This window comes from Podarcis erhardii, assembly GCF_964252035.2.
Source record: "Podarcis erhardii genome assembly, chromosome: 11".
Classification (NCBI taxonomy): Eukaryota; Metazoa; Chordata; class Lepidosauria; order Squamata; family Lacertidae; genus Podarcis; species Podarcis erhardii.
This window is the reverse complement of record NC_138501.1, coordinates 31,339,892-31,356,287: the sequence shown is the minus strand read 5'-3', so window position 1 is coordinate 31,356,287 and position 16,396 is coordinate 31,339,892. Positions and strand designations below refer to the sequence as shown.

At 43.7% G+C, this 16,396-nt stretch overlaps 1 protein-coding gene across 1 annotated transcript; it reads left to right on the top strand.

Annotated features, from left to right (window-relative positions):
• The first annotated feature begins 575 nt into the window (after positions 1-575).
• Positions 576-16,295, top strand: ENC1 (ectodermal-neural cortex 1). Its single transcript, XM_081881221.1, has 3 exons — positions 576-713; positions 9,160-10,961; positions 14,989-16,295. The coding sequence occupies exon 2, from the start codon at positions 9,172-9,174 to the stop codon at positions 10,939-10,941; it is 1,770 nt and encodes a 589-aa protein (XP_081737347.1). The 5' UTR covers positions 576-713; positions 9,160-9,171; the 3' UTR covers positions 10,942-10,961; positions 14,989-16,295.
• The last annotated feature ends 101 nt before the right edge of the window (positions 16,296-16,396 follow it).

The window sequence follows — 16,396 nt, the reverse complement described above, 5'->3', positions numbered from 1 at the left end:
TTGGTATAAATTACTTAACATAAATATACTCTAAAATTGGGTGCCTTTGCCTCAGCTTTCTATATATGTTGGGGACTAACGCTGAATATCCCCCCCCACACACACACACTGAGGCGCCCTTGAGATTTGTGCGCCTTCATTTTGCATGCAGCGACCACGAGCGCAGCTGGCAGGAAACCGCCTTGGGAGCCCGGCCAGCAACGCTCCTCCCGGCTTCCCCACACGCCGCCCGCCGGCCCCCAACGGGACACCCTGCCTACGCCTCTCGGCGGCCTGGCCTCCCCGCCCCCTGCGTGTCACAGGCGCTCTTTGCATAGGCGGCGCTCCCCGCCGGCAGCCCCCTTTATAGGCTCTCCCCTCGCGCCGGCCGAGGCCAGAGCAGGAGCGCGAGGCGAGGCAGGCAGGCAGGCAGGCAGCGCGCCGCAGCCCCACCTCCTTCGCCGCCGCCTCCTCTTCTTTCTCCTCCTCCTGCTGCTGCTGCTCCTGCAGCAGCGCCGCCGCCGCCAGCGTCTCCCTCAGACGCTCTGAGGCAGCTGCCCAGGCAGGAGCGGCGCGGCGTCCCTTACCTTGGAAGAGCGGCTGAAGAACCCACAGGCAGAGGGAGAAAGGCGCCGGCGGAACCTGCGCCGAGGAAGGACCGGCCTCGTATCCATGCCGTGAGCTGCTCCGGTCTCGGAAGGCTGGACGGGAGCGTCCCCGAGGAAGCGCCGGCTGTAAGTTTCTCTCCAGCCTCTTCCTGCGACCTGTTGCGTCGCGCGAGGGTTGCTGGTGCCCGGAACGGCGCGCGCCGGGTCAATCAATGGATGGGGGGGGGGGCAGGGCGGGGAACGGACGGAGGGACGACGTTCCACCTTCTGCCTGGCTCGAGCGGGCAGCCCTTGCATGCTGCCCGCCCGAGCCTGGACAGGCTTTCTCGGAAGCAAGCCCCTCCGAATTCACACGGACGTGCCTAGGATTTGCAGCTTTCAGCCCTGCGACCCACGTTCGCGAAGGGTTGCAACGCGCGCTTTTTGACCAGGCACAGAGCGCACCGCCAAGTAAGCACCCAGAAGCAGCAGCATCCACGAGTGTGGGATGGAGGGATAGTGAAGGGTGTGTGTGTGTGTGTGTGTGTGTGTGTGTGAGAGAGAGAGAGAGAGAGAGAGAGAGATGCGCCTGGGGTTTTGTTCCGGGGGGACAGTTGTTTATACAGCGCAGCGCAGAGAAAGGGAGCCGGGTTGCAGACAGGGCACGTTTCTGCCTTTCCGTCCCACAGGAAGAGGGAAGGTCAGAGGGTGTGCTGCTTGCTTCCTTCCTCTCTCTTCCGAGAGATGGCTCTGGCTTTTCTCTCCCTCCCCCCCCCCCAAGCTTCACTTCAAAGCGGAGGGAAGTGTGAGGCAGCCGTTGACAGAGCTTTTGTATTTTGTAGAGGCGCACATGGCGCGCTGCTCTTCCAAGCAGCTGCTGAATGGGCACGTTAGGCGAGGAAGTCGGCTCTACATGTTTAACATTTCGGGCGTCATAATCAAGAAGTATTTTGATCGGCGGAACCGCAAAGTAACAACGTGATCTATTGAAACATGAAACCTCCCCCCTTCTCTCTCTCTCTCCAAATCACTGGGAAATTTGAAGTACAGTATCTTATTTCAATAATAAGAGAGGCGGAAGCGTGTGTGTTCTATATAATTTTAGGAAGCTGGGATTTTATCCACTATGCTCAAGTTTTCTGAAATAAAGAAAACTTAAAAATAAAGGATATTGAGAAATCCTAGTTATCACTTTTTCACTTGTGGTCACTATGGAGGGGTCTTTTAAAAAGTAAATATATATATATATATTTACCTATACTTCATTTGAATATTAAAAACCCGATGCAAAATATTATCCAAACAATAACTTCCTGTGCTGGTTCAAGAAAGCCGGCTCATCTGTTTTTGCATTACTACGTTTATTGCTACCCTGATAGTGACGGGTGTTTGTATGAACCGTTGAACTATGGCTATGCATTTCTGTTTACCAGAAAAAGATTAATATTTAGCACAGACCAGGAGGTCTTTTTGAACCAAAATCAGTTTATTTAACAATATAATGGAATATTTTCCTAACCATACATTAGTACATGTGATAAAGAATGACGAACTGTATCAGTATTTGATTATTATTATTTATTAAATTTATATACTGCCCTACACCCGCAGTTCTCAAGGCAGTTCACAGTAACTTGTGTCCACCTCTCATGCAGCTCCTTTGAGGTTTGAGAGGGGGCTGCACACAGGAAGCAAAAGAAGATTTTAGCCTCAGGGTATTTTCTTTTTCATTGGGTAAGGTATTATTGCTGCATATGAAAAACAGAAAGTTAGTAAGGGGATACCCTTATTGGATCAGCTGCTTAGAGCAAGGTGTGTGTGCAGATCTTTAGTTTTTCCAGATTTCATCCTAACACCAAAGAACTCTATGAGACTTTCAGCTAGACTGTGCTTACCAGTGTGTGTGTGTCTTAAAAGTTACTCAGGAATAAACACTCAGCTGAATTATTGAATAGTCACTGGAGATAGCATTTCAATAACATGTTTGTTTTGCCTCTACCTGTCTCTACTCTTAATCTATTCTCTGCTCATTTGCTCATTGATTTGGCCAAGACTCCCAGTTGTCACAGTTTCTCTTTGGAGACTATGTGGAGCCTCCCTGTTCAGTGGCAGTATATCTGTGAATAACAGGTGGGTGGGTGGGTGGGTTTGTCTAACAATGAATAGGCAATAGCCAATGGCACCATGACTTGCTTTGAGATTTCTTAATCAACTGAATGCTATGTAGTTTGTAGGCTGGTGCTGGAAACAGATCAGACTAGATTTGTCTGGTCCAGCAAAGTATTTATTGCATTCTAGAAAGCTTTAAGAATGAGGACCATGAGCCATCAGTCAGTTGTGTAGTTGCTTTGATTTGCTTCCTACTGAATTCCTAATAATGCAGCAATGTTTCAGTGTGAGATGCACTATGTGCAGATTACATGTTGTTAATTTTATTTGGGGGGGGGGACTACCTGAAGGGTGTTGCCTCATCTTTTTTGTTCAGTGTCTTTGCCAAGCTATTTTAGCTAAAATATTTGTGGCTTGCGTAATCTGCACCAACAAAGGAGCAAAGTGTTTCAAATGATAGCCTCGAATGCAAAATGATTTATTCTAGTGGACTGTAGGACACCCCCATATGTCCAGATAAGCAGAAGTTCATAGAAATAGATGTGTTGAGATGGAGCCATATGAGAGATAACCAGTTAGCCATAAGGTCATAGTTTTCGTAACAGGGTTCTGCTGCATTCTTAGAACCCTCTGTAATGAAATTGTATTAAAAAGCATTAGAATATTTATTTAGGCATTATTTCAAAAATAACAGTGACACTCTTGTATCAGTGTATTTTGAGTTATTTTTAGAATTGTATAAGGAAGTGAGCATAAGGAAGTTGTGTGCTGTTTTTAAAATCCAGGTTTACTTGTCCTGCTCAGAATTCTTCTGAAATTGCAGTTTTATCATTTTTCGGATTCACAAAAGCTTGACACAGCACCTCTTTACAAGGGCATGCTGAAAAACCATACAGGCAGGTGACCTCCAGCAATCAGTATCGATGGGCTCTTTCCTGCTTTTGTTCCGTTTATGCAAATGCTGTCAGATTACAAATTGTTAATCTCTGCTCAGAGGAATTTTTTAACTTGAGACATTATCTTGTTTAGCTTTAGGCTTTTAACTTACATGTTAAGGACCTCCTCTTATGTGATGCTGTATAGCCACACCTTGGAGAGACTTGACTTACAAGTACTACATGGAACCAGATCTGCTGCAGCTTCAAATACTCCTTTTTGTATATTTTAAGTTTGCATTACTGTTACTGAGCTGGTTTGCATGGCACAGGAAGCAAAACCTTGGCTTAGCAGGAGCACGTGAATTTGCCGGCTCTCGCAGCTGCTTTGCTTTTTCCTTGTCTCCTTTGCTCCTGTGCTGGCACTGAATTAAGCCCAGGTTTCGCAAGGTGTGGTGAGCTCTCTCATCACTAGCCACAAGCCGTAGCCATGGTTTGCTTTTTTGCAAGAGCAAAAGGGACAGAGGAGGAGCCAAGTGGCTACTCTCTGGGAACATTTTGTGTATGCTCACTAAACCAAGGTTTGGCTTAGTGTGTCATGCGAACCAGGCCACTGTGTGTTAAGCCACAGACTTTCTGTCTTCCTGCCCAGGACTACTTTTAGGAAGCTTTGATCCCTTCATAAATTTTTATGTGAGTAGAGTAGTAAGCCTGTCTAGAGTTTGTTTCACAAGCACAAAGGATCCTATCTGCAGAGGTCAAGTCAATATTATTTGTAGGATCAGATTTGATAACTTTCTTACTTACCTAATCTGAGCAGGTATCTCAGATTTCTTAGGCTTCTTTTTCTCATGGTTTCTGCTGGTGACATAAATCTGGACTCAGAGCGTAATAATTTTCTGCAGTAGGCTGAAATGAGGAATGGATTCCTTCTAGACGTATGATGCCAACTGAGTTCAGTGGCTAGGCCTTAGAGGTTTTGGGGGATTCCTCCATCTGGCAGTAGTAAATTATAAATACTAAGGAAAAACTAGGCTAGTTGCACAGTACGTATTAGGTTCCAGCTGCAAGTTTTCACTTGATGATTCTAACTCATGGGGTGATAACATCATCTAACTTTCCGGTAGGTATACCGGGGACTCCTTGAGGCAACAAGATAAATGGTAATCCAAGATTAGTTTTTGGGGCTTTTGAATGCCAGGTTAATGTATGATTGTTTGTCAGATAATTTGCTTAGCTGTAAGAGCTAATAACAGTTTTATTCCCTGTGTCTAATTTGATATATATGGTGAGACAACACAATCTTAAACGTTTTTACTCTGAAGTAGAATCAATGTGGTTTACTCCATGGTAACTGTGCTTAGGATTGCAGCCCGAGTCTGTATTTTCTTCTTAATTGCTCACACTGTACCATGTTAATGGAGAAATGTGAAACATCAGACTCAGCATGCAGATTATGGGACTGCTTGCAAGATGTATCTCAGAAATTCACTTGCAGTGCTGTTCATTCCATACGAAGGCCGCAAATCAGGTAATAAAAGGATTATGGCATATTTCACCATCAAGGTACGCCACATCTGTAATGCTGAGGTGTGCTGACTGTACATTGTGGTGACCCATTTATGGATTTCCCCTCAAACTGAGGCTTTATTTCCCAAATCAAAGATAACTTCGTTCTGAGTAAATAATATTATTAAGATTGGGATGTAAAGCTTGAAAAGGTTATAGTCTCATAGCAATTTCCACAAGTGCTTAGCAGGAAGCAGCACCTGTACTACAGAGGCTTCAGAAGCTAGAATGACAGCCAAACCTTCTCCACCAGGTGATATCATATAAGGAAAACCTGCAGAGCAATCCAAACCCCTGATCTGCCATGTTGAAGGAGGTTTGGATGCAGTGGAGGTGTACCCCCCACCAGCAGAGGAGCCCCCACTAGCAAAGAACACCCCCAATACACCTACCCAAGTGGCAGGCCGGTTGAGCTGGTGTTGGTGTCATCATGATGGGATGACTGTGGGCCCAGTCTGGACCTCTTGTCCTAGCCTGGCCTCCCATTTTGTGTCCTAGTTGGTGTGTCCAGTAGGGCCGTGATGGGCCTCTTGTCCTAGCCTGGCCTCCCATTTTGTGTCCTAGTTGGTGTGTCCAGTAGGGCCGTGATGGTGCCGTTTCTCCACTGTTGGCTGGCCAGAGGTTAGAGATGTCAATTAAATACTCAAATATGAGTTGGTTGGTGGGCTGTTTCCTCCCCTGTAGCAGCTCTTTGCCTTTTCTCAAGGGCATTGTGCTTCTAATCAAGCATTGTGGACATACTGTATTATGAAACATACCTACTTTCCCTGAGCTTTATGTATGTCTAGGGTATGGTCACGTCCAGTGCTTTTTTCCAATAAAAATAGGTGCCGGTACTCACCAAAGTAAGTGCCACACTCTTTAACAACAAGGAGAGGTGTCGGTACTGCGTACTCTTGAGTGCCTCCTGAAAAAAAGTCACTGGCCGCGTCCTTTCAGGTGTCCTTTCATATCTGACTCATCAACCAGTTGCAGATTAATGAATAGTTCAGCTTCTCTTTTTTTAAAATAATTTTTATTGGGTTTTTACATTTTATAACAACAGACACACACACAAAGACAAAGACAAACAAACACACAAATACAATTACATACCCTAAGTTTCTTTACCCACTTTCATTGACTTCCCCCCACCCCCTCCTCTTACATCCCAATTCCAAAATTAATTCAGCAAGTTCTTACCTAACCTCTTAAAGATATTCACATTGCTTTTAAAAATTAAATTCTTTTGTTTATCTATATTCAACTATCCAATTCTCTTATAATCATTAATTTCTTTTTTTTTTAAGGTCGATCTAACTTCCCCTTCACAAATTTTCCCTTTATTATATTAATTATAGGTCACATTGACCAAGTAAAACAAAACATAACATTTTATAATTCTATTCTCTCCCCCCCCTGCCCCGGTTTCTGTCCCTTCCTAGACAAATGTCCAGAAAACAAACAAAAAATATTTCTAGCCCGGATTCCTCACGTCCGAGGCGTCTGATTCTCTGTCAGTCCCTCTCTGCCAGCTATATTGGTAGTCCTCTTTGATGGTCCTAAGACCCCGAAGGAGTTCAGTCAGAGTCAGATCATATTTTCTTTCATTCAGAATGTTGAAGAGTGTTTGCTGCGAAAGACCATCTAGTTTTCCATACTCAAGAGAAAAGTCCCAATCATATTGCTTTGTTCTTTCTAGTTTTAATATTCCAAGTACTCCAGGGGCTTCTCTCTTCTTCTTTCTCATCTTTCGCAGGTCTGTAATCCAGAGGTCTTCTTGCTCATACTCTAACGCTGCAGATTCCTGGTTAATATTTTCCACTTGTAGTGTCTGAACTCCTTCTTTTTTCTCTGTCAATTCCAAAGGCATCTCTTCCTGCTCAGCTGCAGAATTTTTATCATACATCTCCTTTGTGCATTCAGCAGAGTTGTTTGTTTCAGGATTCAAGGTCATAAAAACTTTACTCAGAGCCATACTCTGCTCCTGCAGGATTCCCACGAGAAAGAACATTTTTTCTATCTCCGCCAGTAATTTTCCCTCTGCAGCCATTGTAATGTCACTAATTCCCCCTAGGGGGCTTTCAGTTATTTAGTAGTCCTTTTCCAATAATCTGTTACTTTGTTATTATCAATACTTTGTTTCCAATCGCCTCAGTCCAAATGTATCAGCTTTAATTCCACGAGTTATTAAATAGCAAAATTCTTTACTTTGTCCGCCCGTTTGACAGCTTCTTTGACAGCTGTCAAACTCCTTTCACTTCTTCCTCCGGGACCCAAATAGGACACTCCCGGGTTTTTTGGGGGGGATACACACAAAGTTCCAAATTCCCTTTCTCTCCAGCACAAAAATCTTGTTCTATCAAATTTGTGAGAAACTTTTAAATCATCAAAACAGTATTCATTCCGCCTTAATTCTCCGTTCCTTGCTTTGAAACGTCTATAAGTAGAGGGGGTGCGGACTTCCCTTTAACACATCCCCCGATCGTGCCGAATTCACAGGATAAAATTTTTAAAGTCCAAATTCCACTACTCACGGGTCCTTTGTTATCCAGTCCAAATTTTGGGAAGAAAGTCAGCGCTCTCCGGCCATGGCTTGCGGCTTCGCTCTACTGAGGTAGCGGTCTACTCTCAGCACCACGCCACTCTCCGTACCCTCTCCGCAGCCTTTAAAAAGGCTCTTCGTGGGTCGGGGAGGGCGCTTAAGGTGCCCACCGAGTCACCAAGTCCGCAGGCTTCCGCGCCTGCGGTTTCTGAGGGTCCCCGTGTCGCCGGCACGGCAAGACCCGTCCTCAGCAGAGCCGATTCCCTCCGGAGCTCGGAGGGAATCCGCCATTAGCCGTTCGCGCTAACCCGGAAGTCCTGAATAGTTCAGCTTCTCTTTCTTCTGTTGACACTTTCTGCTTGGGTGACAGGCTTAGTCTTGTGGGAAAGTTTCATGGAGGCCATGCAAATTATAACTTTCTGCTCTCCAGACTTCCTTCACTCCTACCTCTGGACTGTGAAGACTTACTTAGGCTCTTATTCTGTGGGCTGTGGTTGTTTCTATGAAACTTGAATCAGAGCTGGTCTGACCTGCACAGCAAGTAGACCCAACCCCACTGGACTTTAAACTCAGTTATGAGTGAGAGAACTTTTTGCTGTGGTATGTTAAATCTTCCTCTCCTACCTGTGTTCTCTTGGTGCCCAAAAGCCTCCTCTATCTCATTTGTCTTCCTAATGGGGCAAAATGTCTTGACTTGAACCTGGAACCATTAATAAAGACCTATCAGGCTGCAAGGCTCTATTTTGTTAGGGTGCTGGCTTATAGATCTATCTTGCCATGGTTTTGTATACCTTGTCACTAAATCTGAACTTACATGCGCAAGGGCATAACCCACTTGACATTAATGCAATAGTTTTTGCTCTCAAAATTTAAGGATACTCCAGAACTCGGGCTCTATTTTGTTTTAGAATATTATTAAATCACAGTGCTTGCCATCTTAGAATATCTGCTACTCATAACAGAAAGTAAAATATGCTAGGCATGGTTTCAGTCTTTCCTTTTACATACCTTTTTGGTGTGTTTGGAACGGTTGTATGAGGATAGTATCTTAATGAGTTTCATTTGTGGATGTTGGTCTCCAAGCAGTATTTTTACATTCCTGAATGTAGTGTGTCTTGTTGCTCATCCTGCTATGATTCAAAGCACAACAATGTTTTAAATATGTGTATCTGCATATTTGGTGAATCAGCTGCTCTGTACTGGGGAGGTGTGACAAAAATCAGAGCTGTCCCTTTCCCCCCTTTTCTGAGTTACAGTGCCAACATATATTGCCATGAAAGTAGGATATCTAGTTTGCCAAGATAAACCTGCTATCTTGAGCAACAATTTTCAGAATATTCCAGTTAAGAAATTTGTATCGGAAAAACACAAACAGGCTCAATAGTCTGTGTCTTCAGCTTCTGTTTAGAATTGCTCAGAATTCGGTTACGTTTTGCAAGATGTGGGTGGTGGAGGAAAAGAGAATATCATCATCATTGTTATCTCCTGAGACTTAACTGTATTTTTTTATGTTTAGGTGTGGAAGAAAATGTCAGTCAGCATGCATGAGAATCGCAAATCGAGAGCCAGCACTGGCTCCATAAACATATATCTGTTCCACAAATCTTCATATGCTGATAGCGTTCTCACTCATCTAAACCTTCTGCGCCAACAACGTCTTTTTACGGATGTGCTTCTCCATGCTGGGAGCAAGTCATTCCCTTGCCATAGAGCTGTCTTAGCTGCTTGCAGTCGATACTTTGAAGCCATGTTCAGTGGAGGACTCAAGGAGAGCCAAGCCAGTGAAGTCAACTTCCATAATTCCATTCACCCAGAGGTTCTAGAACTTCTCCTGGACTATGCGTACTCCTCAAGGGTCATCATCAATGAAGAAAATGCTGAGTCTCTTCTGGAGGCTGGAGACATGTTGGAGTTTCAAGACATCAGAGATGCTTGTGCAGAATTCCTGGAGAAAAATCTCCATCCTACTAACTGCCTCGGCATGCTGCTTCTGTCTGATGCTCACCAGTGTACCAAACTCTATGAGCTCTCTTGGAGGATGTGCCTTAGCAACTTCCAGGCTATCAGCAAAAGCGAAGATTTTCTCCAGCTCCCAAAAGACATGGTTGTGCAGCTCCTGTCTAGTGAAGAATTGGAGACTGAAGATGAGCGTCTGGTGTATGAGTCTGCCATGAATTGGATTAACTATGATCTGAACAAACGCTACTGTTATCTACCAGAACTGTTGCAGACGGTGAGACTGGCCCTTTTGCCAGCCATCTATCTGATGGAGAATGTGGCTACGGAGGAGCTTATCACCAAGCAGAGGAAGAGCAAAGAGATTGTTGAAGAAGCAATAAGGTGCAAGTTGAAGATTTTGCAGAACGACGGTGTAGTCACCAGTTTGTGTGCGAGGCCTCGAAAAACTGGCCATGCCCTATTTCTTTTAGGAGGACAAACCTTTATGTGTGACAAGTTGTACCTGGTTGACCAAAAAGCAAAGGAGATCATCCCCAAAGCTGACATCCCAAGCCCAAGGAAAGAGTTCAGCGCATGCGCTATCGGCTGTAAAGTCTATATTACAGGTGGCCGGGGATCCGAAAATGGCGTCTCTAAAGATGTTTGGGTCTATGATACACTTCATGAAGAGTGGTCCAAGGCTGCTCCCATGCTAGTAGCTCGGTTTGGCCATGGTTCTGCTGAACTCAAACATTGTCTATATGTTGTTGGAGGGCACACAGCAGCCACTGGTTGCCTCCCAGCTTCTCCTTCAGTATCCTTAAAGCAAGTAGAACAGTATGATCCCGTGACCAACAAATGGACAATGGTTGCTCCACTTCGAGAAGGAGTAAGCAATGCAGCTGTAGTCAGTGCAAAGCTGAAGCTGTTTGCCTTTGGCGGTACCAGTGTCAGCCATGATAAGCTACCCAAAGTTCAGTGTTACGACCTTTGCGAAAACAGATGGACAGTACCAGCCACCTGCCCCCAGCCATGGCGATACACAGCTGCAGCTGTTCTGGGCAACCAGATCTTTATTATGGGTGGAGATACTGAATTCTCCGCATGCTCGGCTTATAAATTCAACAGTGAAACTTACCAGTGGACTAAAGTGGGAGATGTTACAGCTAAGAGAATGAGCTGCCATGCAGTAGCATCGGGAAACAAGCTGTATGTTGTTGGGGGATATTTTGGCATCCAGAGATGCAAGACGCTAGATTGCTATGACCCCACTCTAGATGTATGGAACAGCATAACCACAGTGCCCTACTCCCTAATTCCCACTGCATTTGTGAGCACATGGAAGCATCTCCCTTCTTAACTGCGTGTGTGCCTATACAGGTAAGAAACCACACCTGCAAGTTACAAGTTGCTATATATCTTGCCCGTAAGCTCAAGAGATTCAAATGTTGATTTTAATGCTTTTTGTTAATGGAATAGGAAACAGAAAAGGCTGGTGTGATTCAGCCAATGCCATATCATGTTGACAGAATCAGGAATAGAACCCCACTGTCTTAATTAAACCTCACTGGCTTGCAATATAAGATCAGTTTGCGCAAGGTGTTTTGTTCAGCACTGTGAGCAGTCCTAATTGTCCCCAGCTATGCATTTGTGTGGGCAATATAATGATGGACTAGTCAATCATAGATCACAACCATTAGTAATTCATGGCACAAGAATTGCTTTTGGATGTATTTATGATTATTTGCTTCACATGTTATCTTCCTTTGTGCAAGTAGGTACTTGAGGGTAGTCGGAGACCGCTTGCACATAGATATAAAAATGAAAATATCAAAACTTCCCCCCCCCCCCGATACTGGATAGCATTGTCTGAACTGCATGAGATTTAGCTTATTCATGAAATTATCTACTAGACTCCTGTTACAACTCTTATTACTGCTTTACTAACTACGCTATCTGGAAATAAGTTAAATTGACTAATTGCAGGGAAATATATTTGCAATCATGGAGCAAGCAGGATAGTTGTTGACCTTAAAGGATAAATAGGCAACTATCATCTGTGTGTATGGACTACATTTTTCAAAAAATACATTTGGTATATAACATCAAAGGGAAAAGCTGTGGGCTTAGGTAGTTGAACTTGGTGGAAACACGACTATTTATAACATTTAAGTAGAAAGCTTCTGCTTGTGAAGGAAAAAGAGTTTAGTTCCTGTGCCCGATGGTGAATCACGCTGACCTTATGCTTAAAAGAAGACATGCCATTTGGTTCAAGTAATAATTAGGTCTGCAAACTCAGAGCGTTCCAAAGCCCATAAATTCTGCTTTATAGTATGGTGCAGCGGCCCAAGTTCTCACCAGATGATGTGGGCAGGTGCATTGCTGGTGACTTCAACGGAATGGCATCTGCCTACAAGGAACTCTGAATTTCAGCTTGGTCATGCAGGTGCTTGTACTGTTCTCTTGCTGGTGCAAACATTCCCCCCCCCTTTTTTCCCCTCCAATTTTGAAATGCCAGTGAAGCTTCCTCAAAACATAGCCTTTTCTTAACAGTTAGCCCCCTAACTGTCTTTTGCTGTTCCAAACTGGTAAAATATATTTTAAGGTAAATTTGCAATCCTAAGCACACTTGCTTGGAAATCTGTGCCCTTAGAACTCAGAGGGGCTTACTTCTAAGTTAACTTGTACTTCCAACACCCAAGTGTGGGTGTTTTTCCTTGGGATGTGTGCAGCCCAATCCAATTCATAGCTGATTGTTGCCTTTAAAAAAATCATTAAAAGAAAACAACAAAAAACCAGACTTGGTTATTAACTAGTAGTGAGGCTACTCCAGTGTAAGTAGTCCGAGAAATGCAGTTCATGCTACAAGATGCTTGCACTGTATTTTCTTCCAACAGTTGGAAGCTGCATAATAGGCCTGTAAAGCCAGCCAGGTTGTAAAGACTCTTTGATATTCTTTCCTTGTGAAGGTTACAATTGGTGGGTAGATTAAAAGGAACTAGCTAAGTGGTTTTTGCAATAAAAGTTGGACAAACTATTGCCTCTGTAACATAGTAAATAGCAAACAAGGAGAGCCATTAGACATAGCAATAAAAACTATTGCAAATTGGGCTACCAAAGTGTAGAAACACCAGCCAGTATGGTTGCAGGATCACAGCCTTAATTCCAAAGAACTCATAGTGGGGAACCTGCAAGCTTGAGGTTCTCAACCATTGGCCTATAGATGCTCTCAGACCATTCACTGATATCACTTGTATTTGAGAATAACCTGCATGCCAAAGATGATAATTGTGACTGTCCCTTGACTAAAACAATTAAGCAAAATAACAATAGCAACAGCAACAACAACAAAAATCACATCGGCCTTCCTAGTGATTCTTCAGATCACACTATTTGTAGTCTATTGTTTTAGCGGCCATGGATGTGATTATCTTGCGAGTAACAAATCCTTCACTCCAAATTGTCCCCAGAGAGACAGTGATGCGGTCTTTCAAGATTTCCCCGAATTGTTCTAAAAATAACAACCGTAATAAAACAAATGGGTATCGTGTACATAATCAGAGGACTGTCCTTTCATGTTAGCAAGGGCACAGAGCAAATTTGCTTGCTGTGCTGCCCATCTCGCATATCTGCTCTCCCATACACTCTGTAGACACAAAGCCATTCCTTAGCTTTTGTAATGCATTAAGATAACTGTAGAATTCAGTCTCTAGGGCTGCATATACATCCAGCAAATAGATCTCTTCTCTTCTTTTTTTTACTGTCTCCTGCTGCTTTCTCAGTGGGAGGGAGGGACAGAAAGGAAATTACTTCTGATTGCGCTCTGTTTTCATGGTGTTGTGTGGCCCCAGCCTGACAGCGGTTAGGAAGATCTTAAGTGTGCTTTGTCTCTTCTCTCAGACTTGTAGGCTCTGGAGCAGGGGACCCTATCCCACCCCCCACAAAAATGTGAATACTGGTTTCAGTGGCTGGAGTGGAAGTCGAGGGGTGGGAGGGTGGGGAATGACACACCAGGCACAAGAATGTGTAGAAGACTCTGATCAGCAGGAAATATTTCAAAAATAATGAAGGGGCTGTATCTTTAATCTGCGAGAGGCTATGAGCTAGGGCTGCAGATCTATCCTGAATGCACTCTTCTGTACTGCGGTTCTAGTACAGTGCTTTTAGTTTAAGGTTGACTTGAGCTTTCAGTAACACACATGTACATTCAAATCAGTCGCACCAAGTTAACTGGAGCAGTTCTGCAATTACCCCAGCGGAAATCCCATCAAACTTTGCCTCATACATTCTGGCAGAGCTATTAATTGCTACTTTAAAAACCAGCGTGGTGCCTGGTTTGAAAACTGGCTCTGAGCATAATAATGAAGTGAGAAGGTGGAGTCTGGACGCCAAAAAAAACGGCCGGGTCCAAAGCCAATATTTTGCGCTGCATAATCAACGCACGGGGGTGGGGAGAAGGCTTCAGTGCAGAGGCATCGAAGCATACTACATTGTCACATGACAAAGCACAGCAAAGCAGAGTTCTGACATAATGAATAGCAGAAACGTTTTAAATAAGGGGATTAATATGTCTGCCATTCATATGCTGAATCAATTCTATTCAGGATTCTCCATGGTTAACAGAGGGCATTGGTTAGAGATTTTCTTTCCAACAGGCTGGCTCCCCCCCCCGCCCCCTTTTCTCTCCTTGGCTAGTTTGATTTGGCTCATGACCAAAATGACTGTCTTGCTACTTCTGCCAGCAACTTTGCATTACATGAATTTTTATTCTATCTCTGTCACATTATCTGTTCACGCAGCTCACAGGAGAGTTCCATACTGGATCAATCAATCAATCAATCAAATTGAACCGCCCCCCCCCCCGTGTTACTTATACAGTGGTACCTCGGGTTACATACACTTCAGGTTACAGACTCCGCTAACCCAGAAATAGTACCTCGGGTTAAGAACTTTGCTTCAGGATGAGAACAGAAATTGTGCTCCGACAGCGCGGCAGCAGCAGGAGGCCCCATTAGCTAAAGTGGTGCTTCAGGTTAAGAATAGTTTCAGGTTAAGAACGGACCTCCAGAACGAATTAAGTACTTAACCCGAGGTACCACTGTATTAAGCAGAAACCTTTGCTGTGAATGCTCTCAGAAGGAATGCTTAACAGTGCAATCCTATACATGTTTACTTGGATATAAGACACATTAAGCTGAATGAGACTTACTCCCAGGTAAATTTGCATAGGTTTGCCACCTAACTGGAGTCTATATAACTTTGATATTTGTAGTCCTGTGAGCTATCGGCTGCTGGTTATTGGACAAGTTCTAAAAAAAGGCACCAGCATAAACTAGGTCTGACATTGAAAGTCTTATGGTATGTTGTTTTCCCCTAAACTTCCTTCTTTTTTCTTTCTTTCTTTTAGCTTGTTCCATTGTTTGGTGAAGAAATGTTGGAACTGTGGAGAAGCAGCTTTAATGAAGAAGAAAAAAACTTCCTTTTTATTTTGAGTTTGAAGAAAATATTCTGCACCTTCTAAATTCTTAAAAAGCTGGAAATGAAGGAATGGGAAGGAGAATATTGTCTTCAGTATATCAGCACATAGTTTAACTATGAATGAATGAACCTATGATCCGATCCCTGTGTTAGTAATTGTGGATTAATGTCAAATTTAATCAGCCCTTCAAAGCGGGGGGAAGCTGAACTTTTCAGAGCTGCACAACACAGCACAAACCCTTGATTTTCATGGACTTTGCTGTTTGTGTGCAAAATTTGAAATGGTTGTCACCTCTCCTTTGTGACAGCTTGAAGTGTCAGCAGCAGCTGCTGAGGAAATGGGCCAGGTCTGGAGCAGCAAGATGTCTTTGTGAATGAAGATGCAGCTGTATCCCCTGCCACAGGGAAGGGCTTGTTCTCTTAGGCAGTGCCTGGAGCATCGGTTCAAATTGCTGAGCTGCATTGTTGTAGCTGCAGCGAGTGACCTTCTACTTGCTAAGGAGCAGCACACCTATTAAAAAAGAGAGGAAAAAAAGGAGTTTTTTTGCAGCATTTTGTGGGCGAAGGGAAACAACTCCATTTTCCCCACTCCCCATGCATATGATTTCCTCTTGTATTTATTAATTACGACTGTCCTACTCTTAAATTGTGACTTGTTGTAGATATAGCTATTTATTGTTCAGTGCTTGCATGCGGAGGGAACGATGCCTACAGTTGTCTTTTAAGGGCTTATGTGAATCGTATGTTTTGCACATTCTGTGGTCTCGTGACTTGCTGTGCTGCACAAGAAGAAAAAGTGCTGAGTAATATTTGGGGAGAGGAGAAATGAGGTAAGGAGTCAGAAATTGAAGGATTACAAGGTAGCATCTTAAATTACACGTATACTGAAGGAGGAAGCCATGGAGGTCACTTTCTCAGGCCACTGTTTTGTGTGGCTTGCCAGTGGTATCCCTGTTACACTTGATTTGCCTAGTGTTACCTTTTTTTTTTTTTTTGAAGGAACTCACCTGGAAGGCACCAGCATAAACTTAACAGTTTTCTTCTTGTGCAGCCTCATCGCTACTGGAAAAGGGGTGTGTGTGGAAAGCCCCTGCAGAATTAATTTACACAGAGCCCCGTTCATGGCATTATCCAACATTTTATTTTTGTTTATTTATTTATTTAAAGTTAGCCGATGGGATGTCTACTATGGACCCACTTCATCCAACCGTGGGAAGTATTTTTGATTCAGAGATACACAGCAAAATAAAGAAGTGTGGAAGCGTGTTTTTTAAAAAATTTTTTGCTTTTTCTTTATTTTTTAAAATTAACACCGACTCTTTGTCCATCCACTTTTG